General features: G+C 49.5%; 2 protein-coding genes across 4 annotated transcripts; one reads left to right on the top strand and one right to left on the bottom strand.

Annotated features, from left to right (window-relative positions):
- The first annotated feature begins 973 nt into the window (after nt 1-973).
- Nucleotides 974-10293, top strand: YBX1 (Y-box binding protein 1). 3 transcript variants are annotated; one of them, XM_064730480.1, is made up of 8 exons: nt 974-1283; nt 1626-1689; nt 5004-5037; nt 7092-7181; nt 7397-7699; nt 8053-8132; nt 8235-8500; nt 9918-10293. In XM_064730480.1, exons 1-7 carry the CDS (start codon nt 1127-1129, stop codon nt 8467-8469), a joined length of 963 nt encoding a protein of 320 aa, XP_064586550.1. In that variant the 5' UTR covers nt 974-1126; the 3' UTR covers nt 8470-8500; nt 9918-10293. The 3 variants fall into 3 exon arrangements, with proteins under 3 accessions (XP_064586550.1, XP_064586548.1, XP_064586549.1); XM_064730478.1 differs by having other exon boundaries at nt 8223-8500; XM_064730479.1 differs by having other exon boundaries at nt 8223-8500; nt 9923-10062.
- Nucleotides 10294-12195: 1902 nt separating this feature from the next.
- On the bottom strand, nt 12196-16516 carry LOC135456674 (claudin-16-like). The gene is made up of 6 exons (XM_064730687.1): nt 16349-16516; nt 14873-14994; nt 14424-14526; nt 13292-13456; nt 12951-13142; nt 12196-12381 (listed from the first exon to the last, which is right to left on the bottom strand). Exons 2-6 carry the CDS (start codon nt 14984-14986, stop codon nt 12278-12280), a joined length of 678 nt encoding a protein of 225 aa, XP_064586757.1. The 5' UTR covers nt 14987-14994; nt 16349-16516; the 3' UTR covers nt 12196-12277.
- Between the last annotated feature and the right edge of the window lie 226 nt (nt 16517-16742).

Here is a 16742-nt window from a genome sequence, read left to right as displayed (position 1 = left end):
TGGCTCATCTCCCAGAAATATTCTGGGTGGTTGCTGATGACCTTTCCCTCCTGCCATGTTAGACAAATGATATAGCCAAAGCAGGGCTAGCAATGTGGCCACCAACCACACTCTTCAGCTGCCTAAGAAAAATTTAATTGTTGGACAAGGACAGGGTTTTCCTCTCGACTTTCTGTCTGGGGAATGCAGCAAGAGATGTCGTGTATCTCCGGTGCACTGTAAGGTGAAGACATAGGGGTGAGGAGGCAAAGAGGAGCTGAGAGGTGGTGGTTGGAGAAAGGCTCCAGCAGGGTAAAGCACCCAGCAGTAATGCTTTCCCGACAGCCTGGGTGGGTAGAAGGGCTCAGGATGAGGAGCTGCCTCCGCCCCTCCGGGAAGCGAAGGATGGGATGCTTAGGGAAAAGCTGAATCCGCGCGGGTCAGCTCAGTGCTGTAACTGCATGTCCGTACGTGGATTGGGGAGCTCTGACACGGCTCCAAATCCGTCATTTTCCGCTGGAATTTAACGTTCCCAGGCCCTTTGTGGCAATCACTAACGGGAGTGGGCGCCCCTGGAGCGCTAGGGCCGGAGCCGCCCGCAGAATCGCTCTGCCCTGGATCTTGGCGGCGAGCGGAAGCGGGGTCAGAGGCGGCACAGGACAGGAGCCACCGCCACATGGGCGCGCGCACTTCCCCGTTCGTGCCCGTTGAGGGCGGGAGCGGCTACCGGAACGGCCAATCAGGGGCGGGGGCGGGGACCCCGGGTCGGCCGGTGAGAAAAGCTAGCTTGGCAGCCGCGGGCGAAGCAACCAATGGGCGCTCGCTCTTGAGGAAAGGCAGGTGTTACCGCCAATAGGTTTTCGGTGGAGGGCGGGGGCGGGTTGAGGAAAGGCCAATGGGGTCGCTCTCCGTTTAACGGGCGGCCCGGGTGGCGAATTGCGGCGCGTGCGGGCGGGGCGCGCGGGGTGGCTAGCCGGTGCGCGCCGCCATTGTGGCCAGTTCGATCGGTATCGGGAGCGGAGAGCGGAGCTCAGCGAGCCCGGAGCAGGGAGCAGCCCCCCCCACGGCCGGCCTCAGTCACCATCACACCGCGGGAGGCGGCGCAAACAGCAGTCACCACCACCGTCCGCACCGAACAGCCGCCGCCATGAGCAGCGAGGCCGAGACCCAGCCGCCCGCCGCCCCCGTCCCCGCGGCGGCCCCCGCCGCCCCCGCCGACTCCAAGCCAAACGGTGGGACCGGGAACGGGGGCAGCGGCCTGGCCTCGGCGGCGCCTCCCGCTGGCGGGGACAAGAAGGTCATCGGTGAGGGCAGCCTGGGGTCCCGGAGTGGGGTGGGAAGCCCCGATCCCCTGCCCCTCCCCCGCCATGGCTGAGGGTGGCGCGCGCTCCCTCCCCCCCGAGGGGCGGCGCGCGCCCCCTCCCCGCCCCCGTCTCGTGTCCCCGCTCGCTCCCCCGCGCGCGCGGGGCCGTTGGTCGCCCCTCTCTCCCTCGCCTCCCCGCGCGCCGCCGGCCCCGCGTGCCGGGTGGGGGCGGGGCGGCGCAAGATGTCCGCCACGCGGGGCCTTTGTGCGCGCGCCCCGCCACGTGCCCCTGACGCGCCGCTCCCTCCCCTCCTTCCCCTCTTCACTCTGCCCCTTCCCGCAGCAACGAAGGTTTTGGGAACAGTGAAATGGTTCAACGTGAGGAACGGTTACGGCTTCATCAACAGGTGAGCGCATGGACGCGGCGGGCCTTGTTACGGGGAGGCCCGGGGAGGGGGGCGCGGCGGTGCCTTTGCCGCCTCTCGCCCTTCTTGGTAGAAGGAGCTGGTGAGATGCGCCCTTTCTCCACCCCGGGGTTTCTGACCTGCTCGGGGCTTGCCTGGTTGGCTTTTGACTCCTTTAACCTAGGCAAGAGCTGCGCTCTCGAAGCAAGTCTGTTTTCGCGGCGATGTGTCTGGCATTATGGTCCATCCTTTTATGATGTTTGGGGTTTTTTTTTTCCCCTTAAGGATATAAAAGTACACTGACTGTCAGCACACACAGTATTTGTTTAAACTGCTGCATGAAGTTCAGTCAATGCAAGCAAAAATTGCTTTTAGCACTTGGTAGTTAAAACACGCTCTAGTGAGGACACCCCCAACATGCAGGAAAATGAGCGAAAGGAGCACAGTTCACACTCGAGTGTATGGACTGGTCTCATGAAACAAGTGCCTAGAGGATTCTTTTTATGACAGTGGTTGATGTGAAAGAATAATTTGAACGCTTTGGGACTTAAATAAGTACCTGAAGTAGGCCTGTCAAGGAGAGGAAGTGCTCTGCAAACAAGTTTCTTAAAAATGGGCAATTCTTGGCCCCTTTAGTTGGGGGGGCCTCCCCGGAGTGTTGCCAGAGCTGTTTCCCTTAATTCGTGGTACTTAAACTTCCCAGTCTCAGAATGAGGCTGCATACTGGAAAATCTCCCATTAGGCAAGTAAGTATAGTGTTATTATTGGAACTTTTATTTATGTTTGGTTTAAACACTGCCTTTTTGAACTGCCTGTTACTTTATGAACTAGCCTAAATTGTCTGTCAAGCTCCTGAATTGGTGTTGTGTCTGCAGCTTTCCAAACTTGCCTCCCAGTCTGCCCAGTTGGCATTGTTCATCATGCCATGCTTCAGCTCCCAGTGTTGAGGAGTCACCAGTGCTGAGAGCTGGCCTTGGGAACGCCTCCCAAATCCCAGCCACAAACCCCACCTCGAGGGAAGGCTTTTCCTGTTTCCTCGGCAGTGAAAATGTTCTGTGATGTCAGTCAAGCAAGGAAGCAGCAGCAGCTAGTTGAGACATCCGAGCAGCTTCCCCAGTCATTACTTTGGCAGCTGTTTAATCCCTGAGGTTGCCATTTGTAATGAGAAACCCAGCATGATCTCGTATTATCAAGAGATTAGAGCCTGGTAACTGAAGGGGAGGACATTTCCTCAGCTCTGGAATCTTTGCTTGGCTATAGGGAAGCTGTAGGGAGCTCCTGCCCTTGCATGGCTCTGTTTTAGCCAGATCTGCTTTCAGATGAAATGAGGCTATGGAACTGAAGTGAGCTTTGATGTAGTTGCATGCTCACTTCAGGTGTTTCCTGTGTGTTCTTGGTGTCAGAGGTGTGATTGTGTTTCAAAATTCAAAAAGGAGTTTGAATTCTGGGTCTTTGATGGTTGTTTCTTGTGTTTGCCAAAGTAACAAGTGGATGTGCAAAGGCCGCTGGCTTGGTCTGTGCCATAGCTGGAGCTGCACTGTCTGGCACGGTATTTGGTGCTGTGCTGGACTTGGCATCTTCTTAGTCTGTCTGTTTGCCTGTTTCCCTTTTTCTGATATATTTTAGTGGATAAAAGATGTGAATGGAAGAGTGGCATAGTTGCAAAGATCAGTTAAATTATTTGTTTGGCCTTCAAAATGGATGTTTATCTTGTACCCTTCCAAATTCTCTTTGAAAAAGTGATGATCCTGTTGTTCCATCATCCACATGTGACAGCATGCTTGCTGCTTCCAGATGTGCTTGCTGGAAAACAGCATTGGGAGTGATGTTGCCAGTGGCATGAGGCTGTAAAAATGGCATGGTGTGTTTTTCACTTGATTCACTGAGCTCTGTGTGACCTTGGTAGTTGTCCATCCAAAACTCCGATGTCCTCTTGAATGGAAACTGCTTTGCAAATGGATTTTAAAAACAAGTATTTGGTCTGGTTGTCCAAAATTGAACCTGTACAAAAGTACAAGGCATCCATGTTGTGGATGAGCACTTGCTACCACCGTTTTTCAGCTGAGGATGAAAGGAGGTGCTCAGCATTGTTACTAGAAGCATGTTACCATTCTCTTGTGAAGGTTTTCAGCATTTTGGGCATTTTATTTTGAAGAAGAGTCATTCAGCTGCAGGTTTGCAAGGGCTTCTTAGTGCTGCTTTCTTGGGGCTTTGGAGATGACAAAGGAATGTCTCTGCTTTTTGGCTGCCTTTTCCCAGTAACCTTTGTGGCCTGTAGGCATCAATTTCAAGAGGAAACAAGGGGACTTATTTTTACTGGTGATGTCTGATGGAAAAGCTGTAGCTTGGATGGAGTTTCTGGAAGAAGTTTAATTGTCAAATCTCACTTTTTAAAGCCAGGGGTAAGGAGCACCTGCCTTTATCTTACTAAAAACCATCCCGAGTATTCTGTTACCACTAGCCATGAGCCCTTCAGTTCAGAGCATGTTTTCACACAAGCTTACTTGTGTCTTTAACTAGGAAATAAAAGCCACTTTGCTGTTGATTCAGGCCGTTCCATGCTGTAATAAAACTTAACACCGCAGTGAGGGTGGGTTGGTGTGGTGGGAGCTGGAATGCTTCAGGAGTGGGGGAGATTGCTTGTGCAGCCCTAATCAGTGCAAGGTTGTCTCTGTTGTACCTTTTCAGAGCAGAAAAGAAACTTCTGACTGAAGCTGGTACTGAGCTGTGGTTGTTCAGGCTCGTGGCAGTTGCGAAAGCTCTGCCAGGGTCACGCTGAAGGATGGGTGCTCTTGGGTCCTTATAGATACAGACATGAGCTCTTTTCTGTTCATTGAGAGGGGAGACTAAGGCCTGCCCAGCTGTTCTGCCTTCACGGGCAGCTGGTGTTGCTGTTCCTCAGGTAAGTGAAATGCTGAGGCTGAGGAGTTGTAAGTGAGGCTGCAGTGGCAAGGGCAGAGCTGCTTCCAAAAGCTGCAGTGGGCAGTCTCCCACAGAGCACTGCTGGAAGGAGTGAGTGGTCACTGTCAGGTGTTCAAACATCTCTGGTGATGTGATGTGAGGGATAGAGGGGTGTGCAGCAGTGAGGAGGAATGTGCCTTACTGACGCACGCCTTCAGCATGTGCTTTGTACTTTGTGTAAGCTGATCTCTTTCCTACACACAGTAAGCTAATAGGAACTAGTTGAGAGCAGGTTGAGGAGTTATGCTGAAAGCCTGTTATGATAGATCTGCATATTTTGCCTTTGTGTCAAACAACTGAATTTTTAATTTACTGTGCATTTTATTAATGAAGTTCAATTTCCTGTTGTCTTGCAGGAATGACACCAAGGAAGATGTGTTTGTCCATCAGGTAAGATTTCCTTGAAACTGAAACATATTCTCTCTCAGAAATTGCCTGTTCCTGACCCATTTAAGTAGGATTGAAGTTGTGGAAGAGCCTTGCCTTTTCACTGTTACTTGAACACAAACAACTGATTCTTGGTTGCATTGCAAGAAGAGCCTGCTTGCACTTTGGGGTTTTGCACATCAGCCAAGTGGGCTGAGGTTGTACAGTGATGAGAATTGCACTCAATGCTAGTATGGGCTTGGGGGTGACTGCTTGGAGTTCAGTCACCTTGTGGATTCATACAGTGGTTAAGCAAGCATCTGGAAATAAAGTTAAATGAATAGCTTGCAGCAGGGAGAGAATTGAACTTAGGGATGAAGCGACAATGAAACTTTTTTTTCCTAGGCAGAATTACAGATTTTATTGCTCTAGGCTTTCCGTGGAAATCTACCAACATTTTAGTACAGGCTTTTCAATTTAACTGATATGTATCTGTAGATATAATGTGTGGCAAATAGGTAAGCTGGAAAATAGACCAGGAGTGCACACCACACCTGTGTCTTACTTTATGGAGCAGGTTTGCCTTGGTTTAGTTCTTTGTCTAATTGAGAGGCTGTGATCAGCAATTTGCTTTTTGCCCTTTCTGGCTCAGGATCTCCTTAGTAAGCAGACCACAAAGAATTCTTAGTGGAGCCTGCATTACTCTGGCATTTAGGAATCATTCTTTTGTCTCAAGTTAGGAATATGCTGCTGATGTTAACACAAAGGAAGGGAAAAACAATGCCTGGAAAGTGTTTTGTTTTTATAATCTCTCAGCCTCATGCTTGTTCTTTGTATGAATTACCAGCTTTTAGAGGCACTGGTTTGTGAGAGGTTATACATACCCTGAGGGGAGGCTTTCAGACCCAATGGGCAAGTAGGGCCGCCTGTAAGTGACCTTGACTTACTGGTTGTGTTACAGGACTTGTCATGTAGCTGGTATCTATGTTTCTGAAATAACAGTTTGGTAATGATTTGTTTTAGTGTAATATTTTTACAATTAAACCATTATAGGGCTCTAATCAGAAAGAAATCAGGTTGTTTGAGAAGTCTAGCTGTGTATGCTTTTCTCCATCCCTGTTACATACTTCAGGTGTTGCAGAAAGCTGTTGGACTGGCTGCTTATTGTAATAAGGCTTTCCTTAAAGTTACTAAGACTTGTGGGCATGTTTTCCCATTGATTTTGTACAACTTGGGCAGAAGAAATCCAATCAAATTGTGTGGCAGGTGTTTATATTAAAGTTGTTACACTGTTACTGCCCTTCATTTAAAGTGTTTGATAAGCAGGACATGCCTGAGCAAGCTGTGCATTGAGTATTAACTTGTCCGCTGAAGGTGTCATCCAGTACAGCAGAGCACTGAAAACTGAGTCTGTTCTAGTAATGTTGTTTGAGAGGTGGGCCACTGATACAGAGGATGTCTGGTGCTGATGCATGGAAAAGAACAATCCTTGTTGTGCAATACACAACTGGAGTAGATTTAGGATTAATTGGTTAGACCTGTAGTAGAAACTATGGTGTTGGAAGCCTTGGAGGAGGAGATCTCTTGATACCTGGCCATTTTTATGTTTACAGAGTATGGAACACAGAAGCTGCTGTATCCTGTGATGTGTAGAAAAAAATAATGGAGGGCTGGAAATCCAAGAGGGTGATTGGAAAGGTTGTGATATATTGATGTATAGGCATCAGAGGAATGTATAACTATCATAGTGATATTGAATTTTAAACTCTGATTATAGGAGTGCTTTAGCCAGTGTGTGGTTTGAGAGTTCTCCTCTTTGTTTTCAAACTGCCTTTTTAGCCAGCAGACAGCATGTTGACAGGTGCTTCCAGTTAATAGTAAAGCTGTTCCACATTTCAAATAGTCCAGAGCATAATACAGGTACATTTTATGACTTCCTGGATTTTCCCAATTATTCAATTGCTTTTTCAGAAGTACAGGTCTTTCTCCTCAGATAAAGAAACTTGAATATTTAGTAATCTAAAAAAAAAAGTCTTCCTTTGTATTCTTATGCTGTGCCTGCACTGTTGTGTTGTTAGACTGCCATAAAGAAGAATAACCCCAGGAAGTACCTCCGCAGCGTAGGAGATGGAGAGACCGTGGAGTTTGATGTGGTTGAGGGAGAAAAGGTAAACACATCTCTCGGGTGTCAGCACACATGGAAAACTCAGGTTGCAGGCTTTCGTGTGGTGCCTGTGGTTTGAGTTGATGCCTGATGACATCCAAGGAGGTGAATGGTTTTTCATTTCTTCACAATGTGGATGTAAATCTTTGCTCAGTACTAGACTTATGCTGTAGCTGGTGGGATGGTGACTGTTTCCCTAATGCTGTTTCCACTCTTTAGGGTGCGGAGGCAGCCAATGTCACAGGACCTGGTGGAGTTCCAGTGCAGGGCAGTAAATACGCAGCAGATCGTAACCATTACAGACGATATCCACGTCGTAGGGGTCCTCCACGCAACTATCAGCAGAACTACCAGAACAGTGAGAGTGGGGAAAAGAATGAAGGAGGAGAGAACATACCAGAAGGCCAAGCCCAGCAACGCCGTCCCTATCGCAGGCGGCGGTACCCACCTTACTATATGCGTAGGCCCTACGGGCGTCGTCCACAATACACCAACCCTCCCGTACAGGGAGAGATAGTGGAGGTAACATTTGCCTGACAGATGATGCTAAACGGGCTTGGTTGCTTTGGAGCAGGGTGATGGGAGGCAGCTTTTGACACTTCTTGTAGGTACTCCAGCTGAATTTGGTAAGGTTTGGCAGTAGCGTGAGATGAAGTAGCTGAAGGTCTTCATGTTATAGCTTCTAAAAACCAGAGTGTTCCAGTTTGTATGATTAAGTGGAGGATTCTCCGTCATGTGTGCACCTCTTCCCTAGAACTGCTGTCCACCTTGACTGAACTGACGACCTTCCAGCTCCTGTCTCACAAAGTGACAAGCTGTGGAGTTAGCACATTTTGGGTTGGGGCTGAGGAGGTCTATGGCCTGATGTCTTGCAGGGTGCTGACAACCAGGGTGCAGGAGACGGCAGACCAGTCAGGCAAAACATGTACCGGGGTTACAGACCAAGATTTCGCAGGTATGCTGCAGATCCGCTGCTGGTTTTAGCCTTGTTCAGCAACTGAGCCGGGACATGGCGATGCTCAGGTGCTGCATAGTTAAAGCCTAGCTTGACTTTCAGGGGTCCTCCTCGTCAAAGACAGCCTAGAGAGGATGGAAATGAAGAAGATAAAGAGAACCAAGGGGATGAAACCCAAAGTCAGCAGCCACCTCAACGTCGGTACCGCCGTAATTTCAACTACCGACGCAGACGCCCAGAGAACCCTAAACCACAAGATGGCAAAGAGACGAAGACAGCCGAACCACCAGCTGAGAACACGTCCGCTCCCGAGGCTGAGCAGGGCGGGGCTGAGTAAATACCGGCTTAACATCTCTACCATCATCCGGGTGCGTGACAGGGGCCTGGGGATGCCATTTGTTGACTTTTTGTTGCTTTTTATTTGTGCCTTACAGTGTTTGGACTCTTCTTGCTCAAACATGCTGTAACTGATCTGTGATTGTGTCTGCAGAACTGAATTGTGAGGCTTTGTTGCATCAATGCTGACTAATTGGGAAGACTTAGTTACAAGCTTCAATGGTTATTGATGGAATACTGTTACACTTAAAATCTTGGCTGTGTGCAGTAGTTCAGGTGTACAGCAGTCTCTGCTCACCCAGAAATTCAAGCAGTGCAAATGTAAAGACTTGGAAATAGTCAGGAGAAGCTGGGAATTACATGCTGGGATTTACCTAGCTCCATCAGTGCCTGAGCTGAGTCCTTACAGGGAGGTGGATGGCATTGAGACCTTGGCATCCATTTCTACAAAGGTGATGCAGAATTAGCAGGAGTGTCTCAGGAGCAGCTTTTTATCTAATCAAAGCGCTGAAAAAACTGGTAGAAATTGTGGCTTTGTCAGAGCACGTGGGAGTTGTGTTGCAGTACTGAGATGTGGACTCTGGAAGGGTTGTGTGCAGGGCAGGGGCCAGAGGCTGGGTTAGTTGCAAGGGAACCTGTTTGTGTTTGAGGCTTGTTTGGTGCTGACTCCTGAGAGACAGTTCTGCTAATTTGGGAATATTTTCATTGCTAAGACTCTACTTGTTCTGCATTTCTTGTCACCCATGTGTGTATCCTGTTCGTTTTGTTCCTTGCTTATTGGAGGGCAGGAAAGTGAAAGAAGCATTTAGGCTGTAGTGGGAGCAGTCTGAGTGGTCACACGGATGGGATGGACAGGGGCTGGAGGAGTTGGGCTGTGAGGTGGCTCAGTGTTGGCAGCAGCTGCAGCCTCTCCCAGCTGTGGGAGCTTGGGGACTTCCATCTGCATGGGCTCTACTGCTTCATGGTCTGCTTGCAGGTGGATCTTTCACTCACTGTCCAGACTGTGCTGCAGTGATCTCTGTGCACTTTTGGTGAACATCTGTTGTATCCTAGTATTCATCTTTGTGGTCAGCACCTCCTGGATGAATTCTTAAAACGTAGGCTTCAGAAGAGTATGACAAAGTCACCTTTGTTCCTCTTGTCGTCTGGTATCATTGGAGAATATTGGGTTTAGTTTCTTGCTTTGAGCAGTGGCTGAATGTTGGCAGAGCCTGGTGGAAGCAGCCTTCCCGTGACGGGAGGGATCCCTGTGAGTTTAAGTTGACTGACTCTTGGGAGTCCTTGGCATTGTTCCTTTGCAAAGGTGACTGGTGTGGTTGTGGGGGATAAGGAGAAGTACCCGGTGAGTGTTGCGCTGTGATCTTGAGTTGCAGGTGAGCCTTGGTACACAAAGCACCCCTTTAACCCTTTGACACCTGTCTGATCAGCCTTTTTTTCCCTCTTTTTCAGTTTAGTCATCAAAGAAAAGACTTCAAGAAATGAAGAAGAAAATGAAATTCCAGCAATAAGAAATGAACAAAAGAATTGGAACTGAAGACCTTAAGTGCTTGCTTTTTGCTGTTGACCAGATTACTAGAACTATCTGCATTATCTATGCAGCATGGGGTTTTTATTATTTTTACCTAAAGAATTCTCTTTTTGGAAATGATAAACACGTTTTTTAAAAGCCTGGTTTTTCTCAATATACCTTTAAAAGTTTGTAAATTGTTTCATATCTGGTCACGTTGAGATTTTTAAGAACCTCATTTTTAATTTGTATGAAATATACGCCTGATTTTTTCAAGTCAAACTGCAAGCATCTGTTAATAAAGGTCTTAAAGAGTTACCATGTGTGCTTAGGTGTTTTAAAGGTTTTCAGTATTCATAGAAGGTTTGGCAAAAAAATGACTGCTTTACTCTTTGGGCATACAGGCTGGTGGGGTAAAGCAGAAAAGTTGAAGTAAAAAAACCAATGAAGGTGCAGTTGAGTCACATTGGAGAATGATGGGCAGCCACAGAGGGGTGGGAGTTTGTAGTGCTAGCCCAGTGTGTTTCCAGGAGCTGTTTGCTGGTACAGCTTGGCTGTGTCCTTGCTGGAGTACAGCACTTGTAGACCTGACTTGGTGTGATGGTGCTTAAAAAAAAAGGGGGAAACCCTCCCCCAAAATGGTAAAATCACACATTGGTTGGGGTTGGAGGAATGAGGAACTTAAAGCTCGCCCCATCCCATGCCCTGTCAGTGGGCAGGGACACCTTCTACTTGCAGCTTGCAGATTGGATTGCTCCAATCCCTGTCCGAGCTGGCCTTGAATACTTCGAGGGATGGGACAGCCATGGTTTCTCTGGGCAGCCTGTGCCAGGTTCTAGATACCAAAGAAGTCCCAAACTTGCCATTGGGGCTGTGCTATGGCGCTGTTGCTCCGTGAATGCACTGCAGAGCCAGCTGGGTGCAGAAGCGTGGAGATGGGGCTGCGCCTTATGACAAAGCTGGCTTTGGCTGCACCCCACTGCCATGGTGAGAACTCGGTGAGTGGGGGCTGCTCCTTCAGCATGGCGCTCACAGCTGTGCCATGGTCTGACAGCACCTGTCAGAACCACTGCAGAGCACCTGCACGAGGGGGTCACTGTCCAATGGCAGTTTTTGGGACCCTTCTGCATACCAGTGAGCTCTGTGCTCTTAATAATTTTCTTGTGGGCTCCGGTGTCCCAGTCATCCCAGGTGTCCCAACAATCCTAGTGCTCCAGACTTTGCTCTCTATACCTGCTAATGCTTACACGTGCTCATCCCCTGGCTGTGCCATTTGTGAGCATCCTGCCCTCCAGACACTGTTGTTTGACTGCACAATCTGATCTCTGCTCTTTCCTGCCACTCAGTGTTTGGATTTTCTCCTTTCCCAGGTTCCTGGGGTCCTGGGAAACAGGACAGACTTGCCCCAGACATTCCATGTTGCAGAAGTGTGAGAAGCAGCACTAAAAAACAGCTTTGCTGCCCCTTTGACTTCATGTGAGGGGGCAGATGGCTCAAGAAGACCCTTACAGCTTCTCTAGGTTTTGGATGCCAGTGCTTTGCAGCCTGGCTGGGCTGCAGGAGTGGGACTCTGATTCTTCACACCCATCTGTTTTGGGGACTGACTGTGTCCCTGCAGCACCATCTGCTTGGGCCTGGAGCTTGACTTTCCTCATCTCAGGGTGACAGTGCCGAGGAGATTCTGCTTGGTTTCCCTGTGCTGCAAAGGTGTCTGTGTGCTTAGCTGGGGGTGAGAAGTACTCCATCAGGCTTCAGACTGACTCACCTCCTTGTGTGTATGGCTTCGGTGTTCCTTCATGATTCCCCGTGAAAACATGGATAACTAAGTATTCCAGACTCCTGGTTTTACCCAGTTTTTGAGCACAAGCCTCATACTGCCCTGAGTCCGAGCCCAGGGAAGGTTTCCAGTGGGGCTGGTGTGGGAAGGCTACCAGCCACATGGAGTCAGTGCTGCTCCATGTGGAAAAGACTTCCCACTGAATTCTCCCAAAGCATGGGCTGAGCAATGTCAGAGGAGCTACTCTGCCCTCAGTGTCCTGACAGCTTCCCCAGGGAACAGGGGCATCTTTCCTTAAAGCAATACTTTTCTGGGATTTATCTTCATGAGACCTGGCTGGAAGTGGGGAAAAAACCCTTCCCTGGCTGACTGCTGCAGTACCTTTGCTTTTAGCAGTCAGCTGGCTACATCAGAACCTGGAAGCAGCTGCAGAAATGTCTCAGTACAGGTGCTAGTGCTTTAATGGGGTCGGACTGGCAGGGAGAAGGTCCCGTATCAGGGCGGGTGCAGGAGGTGGTGCGGCCATCACACACGGGAATCCATGGCGTACATCTTGCTGGTGGCTGTCCGGGTGGCTGTTCGGCCCCGGGGCTGGGGATGCTTCTGGGGTTGACAGCGGCTGCTGGGGGCTACCAGGAAAGAGTTAGGCTTGTGTCATGGCTGGCAGTTGCAGGGTTACTTGGGACTGCCACAGCATGGGGACACAGCAGGAGAAATTAACTGAGACAGCCAGCAGGGTTAACTTCCACCCCATGGGACCTGGCATAAAGATTGGAGATGGCGTCTGGAGAAGAATCATCTGCCCAATGTCCGTGGTGGGAGGGCTGTATTTCAACCAGCACATCCCTGCAGCCATTGTCTCAGGCTTTGGCTGATGACAGGGATTCAACTTCAGCACAGCTACTGCTTTGAGTAAACATCAGCACACCTTCATCAGGACCTGGAGGCCCACAGATGTGGATGGATCCCTGCACCCTCTTCATGCCCTTATAGGGTTTATGGGGCCCCTCACTCAGCCCTGTTCTGCCTTGTGTAGCCTTCCCAGCCAAGGGGCACAGGTTGGGCACAGAGGAGTCCCCCTTGGTTAGGCTGGGCCCTGCAAGAAGCCTCTGTGCCCTCTGAGCTGGTCCTTTACCCCTTATATCTGCCGGGCAAAAAGCTACTTGAGATAAGATGGGGTGGAATGAGACAGACTGACCTGTGCAGGCATAGAGGCAGCAGGTCAGCAGAACAGATGCCACAAAGCAGCCCATGGAGCCAGCCATCCCCAGCCAGCATGACCACCCAAAGTCATAGTGGACTCCCAGGAATATATTGTGTGACACCAGCATGGCCCTCTCCACGTAGACATCCACTGCATACCACACAGAGCCTATGAGACCCAGGATGCCTAGGAGAAAAGGGGCTTGTTAAAAACAACCATACTACACCCCATGCTCCCCAAGCCCCACTGAGTGGGTGCCACCAGCTCCCAGCATGCTCCCCAGCTCCCTGTGGGACATGAAGTCTGTTTGCTCCAAAGCTCTCCCAGTCACGCACTGCCAGCGCAGAGTATGACTCCAGCTCCATAGCACATCTTCAGTTTGACATAAGGATCTTCCTTGAGGAAGGTGATGCAGTCAAGCCCAAGGACCAGTGTGGCCAAAGCCAGGCCAGCCAGGAGATCTGCTGTGATCATCAGGGTCCGTGTCACCACAATCTTCACTGGGTAGAAAAGTTAAAAACAACCAGAAACAGGAATGAGGAATTACCAGAGGAACAGGGGTCTCCAGATTTCTGCCCATGTCCTTTTTGAGTCACCCAGCTCACCAGTGGCCATCACACTGGAATCCACCAACTCCATCCCTGCCACGGGCCAAGGGAAGGTGCTCAAAAAGCTCATCAGAAACTTAATAAGGACTTAAACCCATGATTAGACCAGCTCAAGAAACCAAACAACTCAAGGTATACCCATCACCACCTGGTATGTAGTCGCCTGCTCAAGCCATTCTTGAGCAGAAGGCGCTGCTGCTCACACTGTTTTTTCCTTCAAGTTGTGTAGCAGGTGTTTTAAACAGCAAATGTCAATATACCAGTGAAAAACTAGAGCTGGCATGGATCATATCACTAGCTGTGATGGGACTGCCCTGCAAAGCTCGTTTCTCCCCCAGAGCAAGGTGGCAGTCCTCCTTAGTCCATACCAACTACTTTCCTTCTCCACTGTCTGAATCTGTGTTCCATGTCATGACCCAGTACAAAGGTTCTCTCTCTTGGTATGCCCTGTGCAGGCCAGAAGAAATGTTCCTACCATGATGTGACTGTCCCTGAGCTGTAGGCATGAGTCCTTGGCCAGTGGGAATGGTCCTTGCTCTGCCTGCAGCATAGTGGGTAGCAAATCCTAGGCTCTACATGCTGGAGCATGTTTGCTGTGAGGTGGCACAGCTTCACAGCATCTTTCCTGCCTGATGACCCCATGGCAGGTCTAACTGCCAAGTTTCTGCCAAGACCAGGCTATTGGAGAGATCAAGAGATCAAGATCCTGCTATTGGCAGGAGATCAAGAGATCAAGACAGGCTGATGCGGCTGACTGACAAAGGGCAGCTTGGTGCAACGAAAATCACTTTCCCTCTTGCCTTTCAAGAAGACTCTGAGCTGTGAACTTAATAAATGCCTCCAGGGCAGGTCAGCTCACCTGGGTGGTCAGCCAGAATTGAGTCATATTGGTCACAGGTCCTGACCCCGTCCTGCATGTTGGTGACACACTCCCTCCAAAGGCCCCGGCATTTGTGACTTACCTGGAAGCAGGAGAAAGGCATTCATGCAAAAAGCACCAGAGTCTCCCCAGCTTCCCATGGATCTCCCAGCACAGCAAGGCAGATTTCAGGCTCCCACTACTACACCTGGATATGTCCTGGTGACTCCCTGCCCATACCTGCTCTCTGTTTTCTTCTGCTCCATTCCTCTGCCTCCATAATCATCTAATCCTTCAACTTAGAAAGCAGTGGCTTTGCCCCACCGTGTCCCTTTTCCAAGCCTGTGGAGCCATTGTGCAACCTCATGGATGGCAACACCTTGCTCTCAGCTGCTCACCTTGAGGATGATGTTTGCTTTGCTCACCTTAAAGGTGGCTACTCTGCTCACCTCCAAGCTGTCATCAGCATTGACCATCCAGCAGTCTGTGCATGTGGCCAGGAGTAGGAAGAGTGTTGAGAGAAGAGCAAGCCCGAATGCTGTCACCTGTAGGGCTGCACTCATGGGGAGACCTGCAAGGGCACAGAGATGTTCACCAACTCTGCTCTGGCTACTTCCAGACACCCAATCTTACAAGGACAAGGTGCCACCGAGGCCAGGCATCCTCTGGATATCTAGGAGTCATCTGGGTCCTGTCTCACAGTGCTCACTTGCTGTCAAAATGCTCTAATATCCTCAGCCAAGGTTGGGCCACGAGGTTTACATGTAGAGGGAGTTTTTAGACACACAGTAATTTTGTAGTGGATACGTTCCCACATTGGTTCCCTTTCTTCCAAATAGAAAATGCCAACCATCATTACTTGCCCTTTGGCAATCAATAGATGCTGGAAACCACTGTCAAATAACTGCTGCTAGGAAAACCTGTGACCTAAGCATGTTTCCAGAGAACCTCTAGAGACCTCCATCCCTGCCGTATGACTTGGTGGGTGCATCTTCTGCCTTTTCTTGCTTTTGATTTTCACTCTAAGAAAAGCTATGAAGTGTTAAACGTCCAGATTGGAGTACAAACAAGTGTCACATGGAGATGTCCTAATCCTAAGCACCAGCCCAAAGACACGTCTCCCATTCCAAGGGGGACAAAGGCTGCTGGGGCATGATGTGGGTGTCCTGAGGAGCTGCCAAGGCTTTCCACAGAGGAGAAGGGAGGGCACCATTTGTTTTCCGTCCTAGATGGATGTTCTCCATGCCTAGGTGAAGGGACTCTGGAGAGAGGAGAGCTGTGCCCAAGGTATGAGCTGGGGACACTGTGTCTGCAAACCCTGGACAGGAACCCTGTTTTGTCATGTTTTGCAACCCAAAAAGCCAAATATTTTACTGCCTGAATTTGCAACCACTGCAACAACCCTTTGGACAGGGATTCATACAAATGAGTGAATTAGCAGCACCAGATGAGTTTCTGAGCTACATGAGTTAATTACCATGAAATGATAACTCATCATGATCCTTGTTGAGTACCTGCAGCCAGAGGGCGCCCACCCTGGCATGGCACAGGCTCCCTGTGGGGCAAAGACGGAAGGAGAGTTGTCCCCACACCCAATGTGCCCCATGTCCCCCCACATCGCCTCTTGGGATCTCACTGGCAGTAAATGCATCACTCTCCCATCATCTCTGAGCACTTCCATCAGCTTCACTCCAAGTGGGCAGTCTCTTAGACCCCAATTTACAGTAAGTTTTTTTTAATTCCCCAGAGCATTATTTGTTTCTGCTACAGTCTAGCTGTTTTGGAGCCTTTGAAGAAAATCTGTTCAACCACTTCAGTTATATAATCAAGAAAAAGGAAGAGAAAGAAAATCTTAATGCTAGGAAAAATCAGCTCTAAACCTTGTTAATAATAAAAGGTGTTCATGGAGAGCATGAACTATTTACCTTCACTGCAGGCTCATCCTTGTTGCAGAGGGGGTGATGACAGAATCTCTTTGTTGCTGATGATTTGGGATAAGGGATGTAAGTCTGGAAGGCTCTTAAGTGCTGATGGGATTGGATCCTGACTCATCTAATGGAGTCAGGGAAACGCAGCAACAGCTGGAGCTTGTGCTGGGCTATTTAGGGTTTGTCCAAGGTATGTCAGCTGGGTTTTGTGCTCTGAGACATGATGGGCAGCCCTGCAGTTAGAGCAGTCATAGGCTGGGAATGGAGCCTCCCCAAAAATGTCACATGAGGAAACCATTGGAAACCTGCTGGGAACTCTCCCCAGGTGGGGGACTATGTGTGCTGGACAAATAATAGTTTTTTTATTAGACCTTTCAATTACTGCCTAAGA

This window comes from Zonotrichia leucophrys, chromosome 21, assembly GCF_028769735.1.
Source record: "Zonotrichia leucophrys gambelii isolate GWCS_2022_RI chromosome 21, RI_Zleu_2.0, whole genome shotgun sequence".
In the NCBI taxonomy this organism is placed as follows: domain Eukaryota; kingdom Metazoa; phylum Chordata; class Aves; order Passeriformes; family Passerellidae; genus Zonotrichia; species Zonotrichia leucophrys.
Note: the sequence above shows the minus strand (reverse complement) of the source record. Positions and strands in the feature narration are given on the sequence as shown.

Bases quoted from the DNA above. Each gene is read 5' to 3' on its own strand.
- LOC135456674 (XM_064730687.1), bottom strand. From the start codon at position 14,986: ATGAGTGCAGCCCTACAGGTGACAGCATTCGGGCTTGCTCTTCTCTCA. The intron at 14,527-14,872 runs GTGAGCAGAGTA...TCCTGCTTCCAG, and splicing joins ATGCTGATGACAGCTTGGAG to GTAAGTCACAAATGCCGGGG. The intron at 12,382-12,950 runs GTCAGTCTGTCT...CTTTCCTGGTAG, and splicing joins CTGCCTCTATGCCTGCACAG to CCCCCAGCAGCCGCTGTCAA.
- YBX1 (XM_064730478.1), top strand. From the start codon at position 1,127: ATGAGCAGCGAGGCCGAGACCCAGCCGCCCGCCGCCCCCGTCCCCGCG. The intron at 1,284-1,625 runs GTGAGGGCAGCC...CCCTTCCCGCAG, and splicing joins CGGGGACAAGAAGGTCATCG to CAACGAAGGTTTTGGGAACA. The intron at 7,182-7,396 runs GTAAACACATCT...TCCACTCTTTAG, and splicing joins ATGTGGTTGAGGGAGAAAAG to GGTGCGGAGGCAGCCAATGT.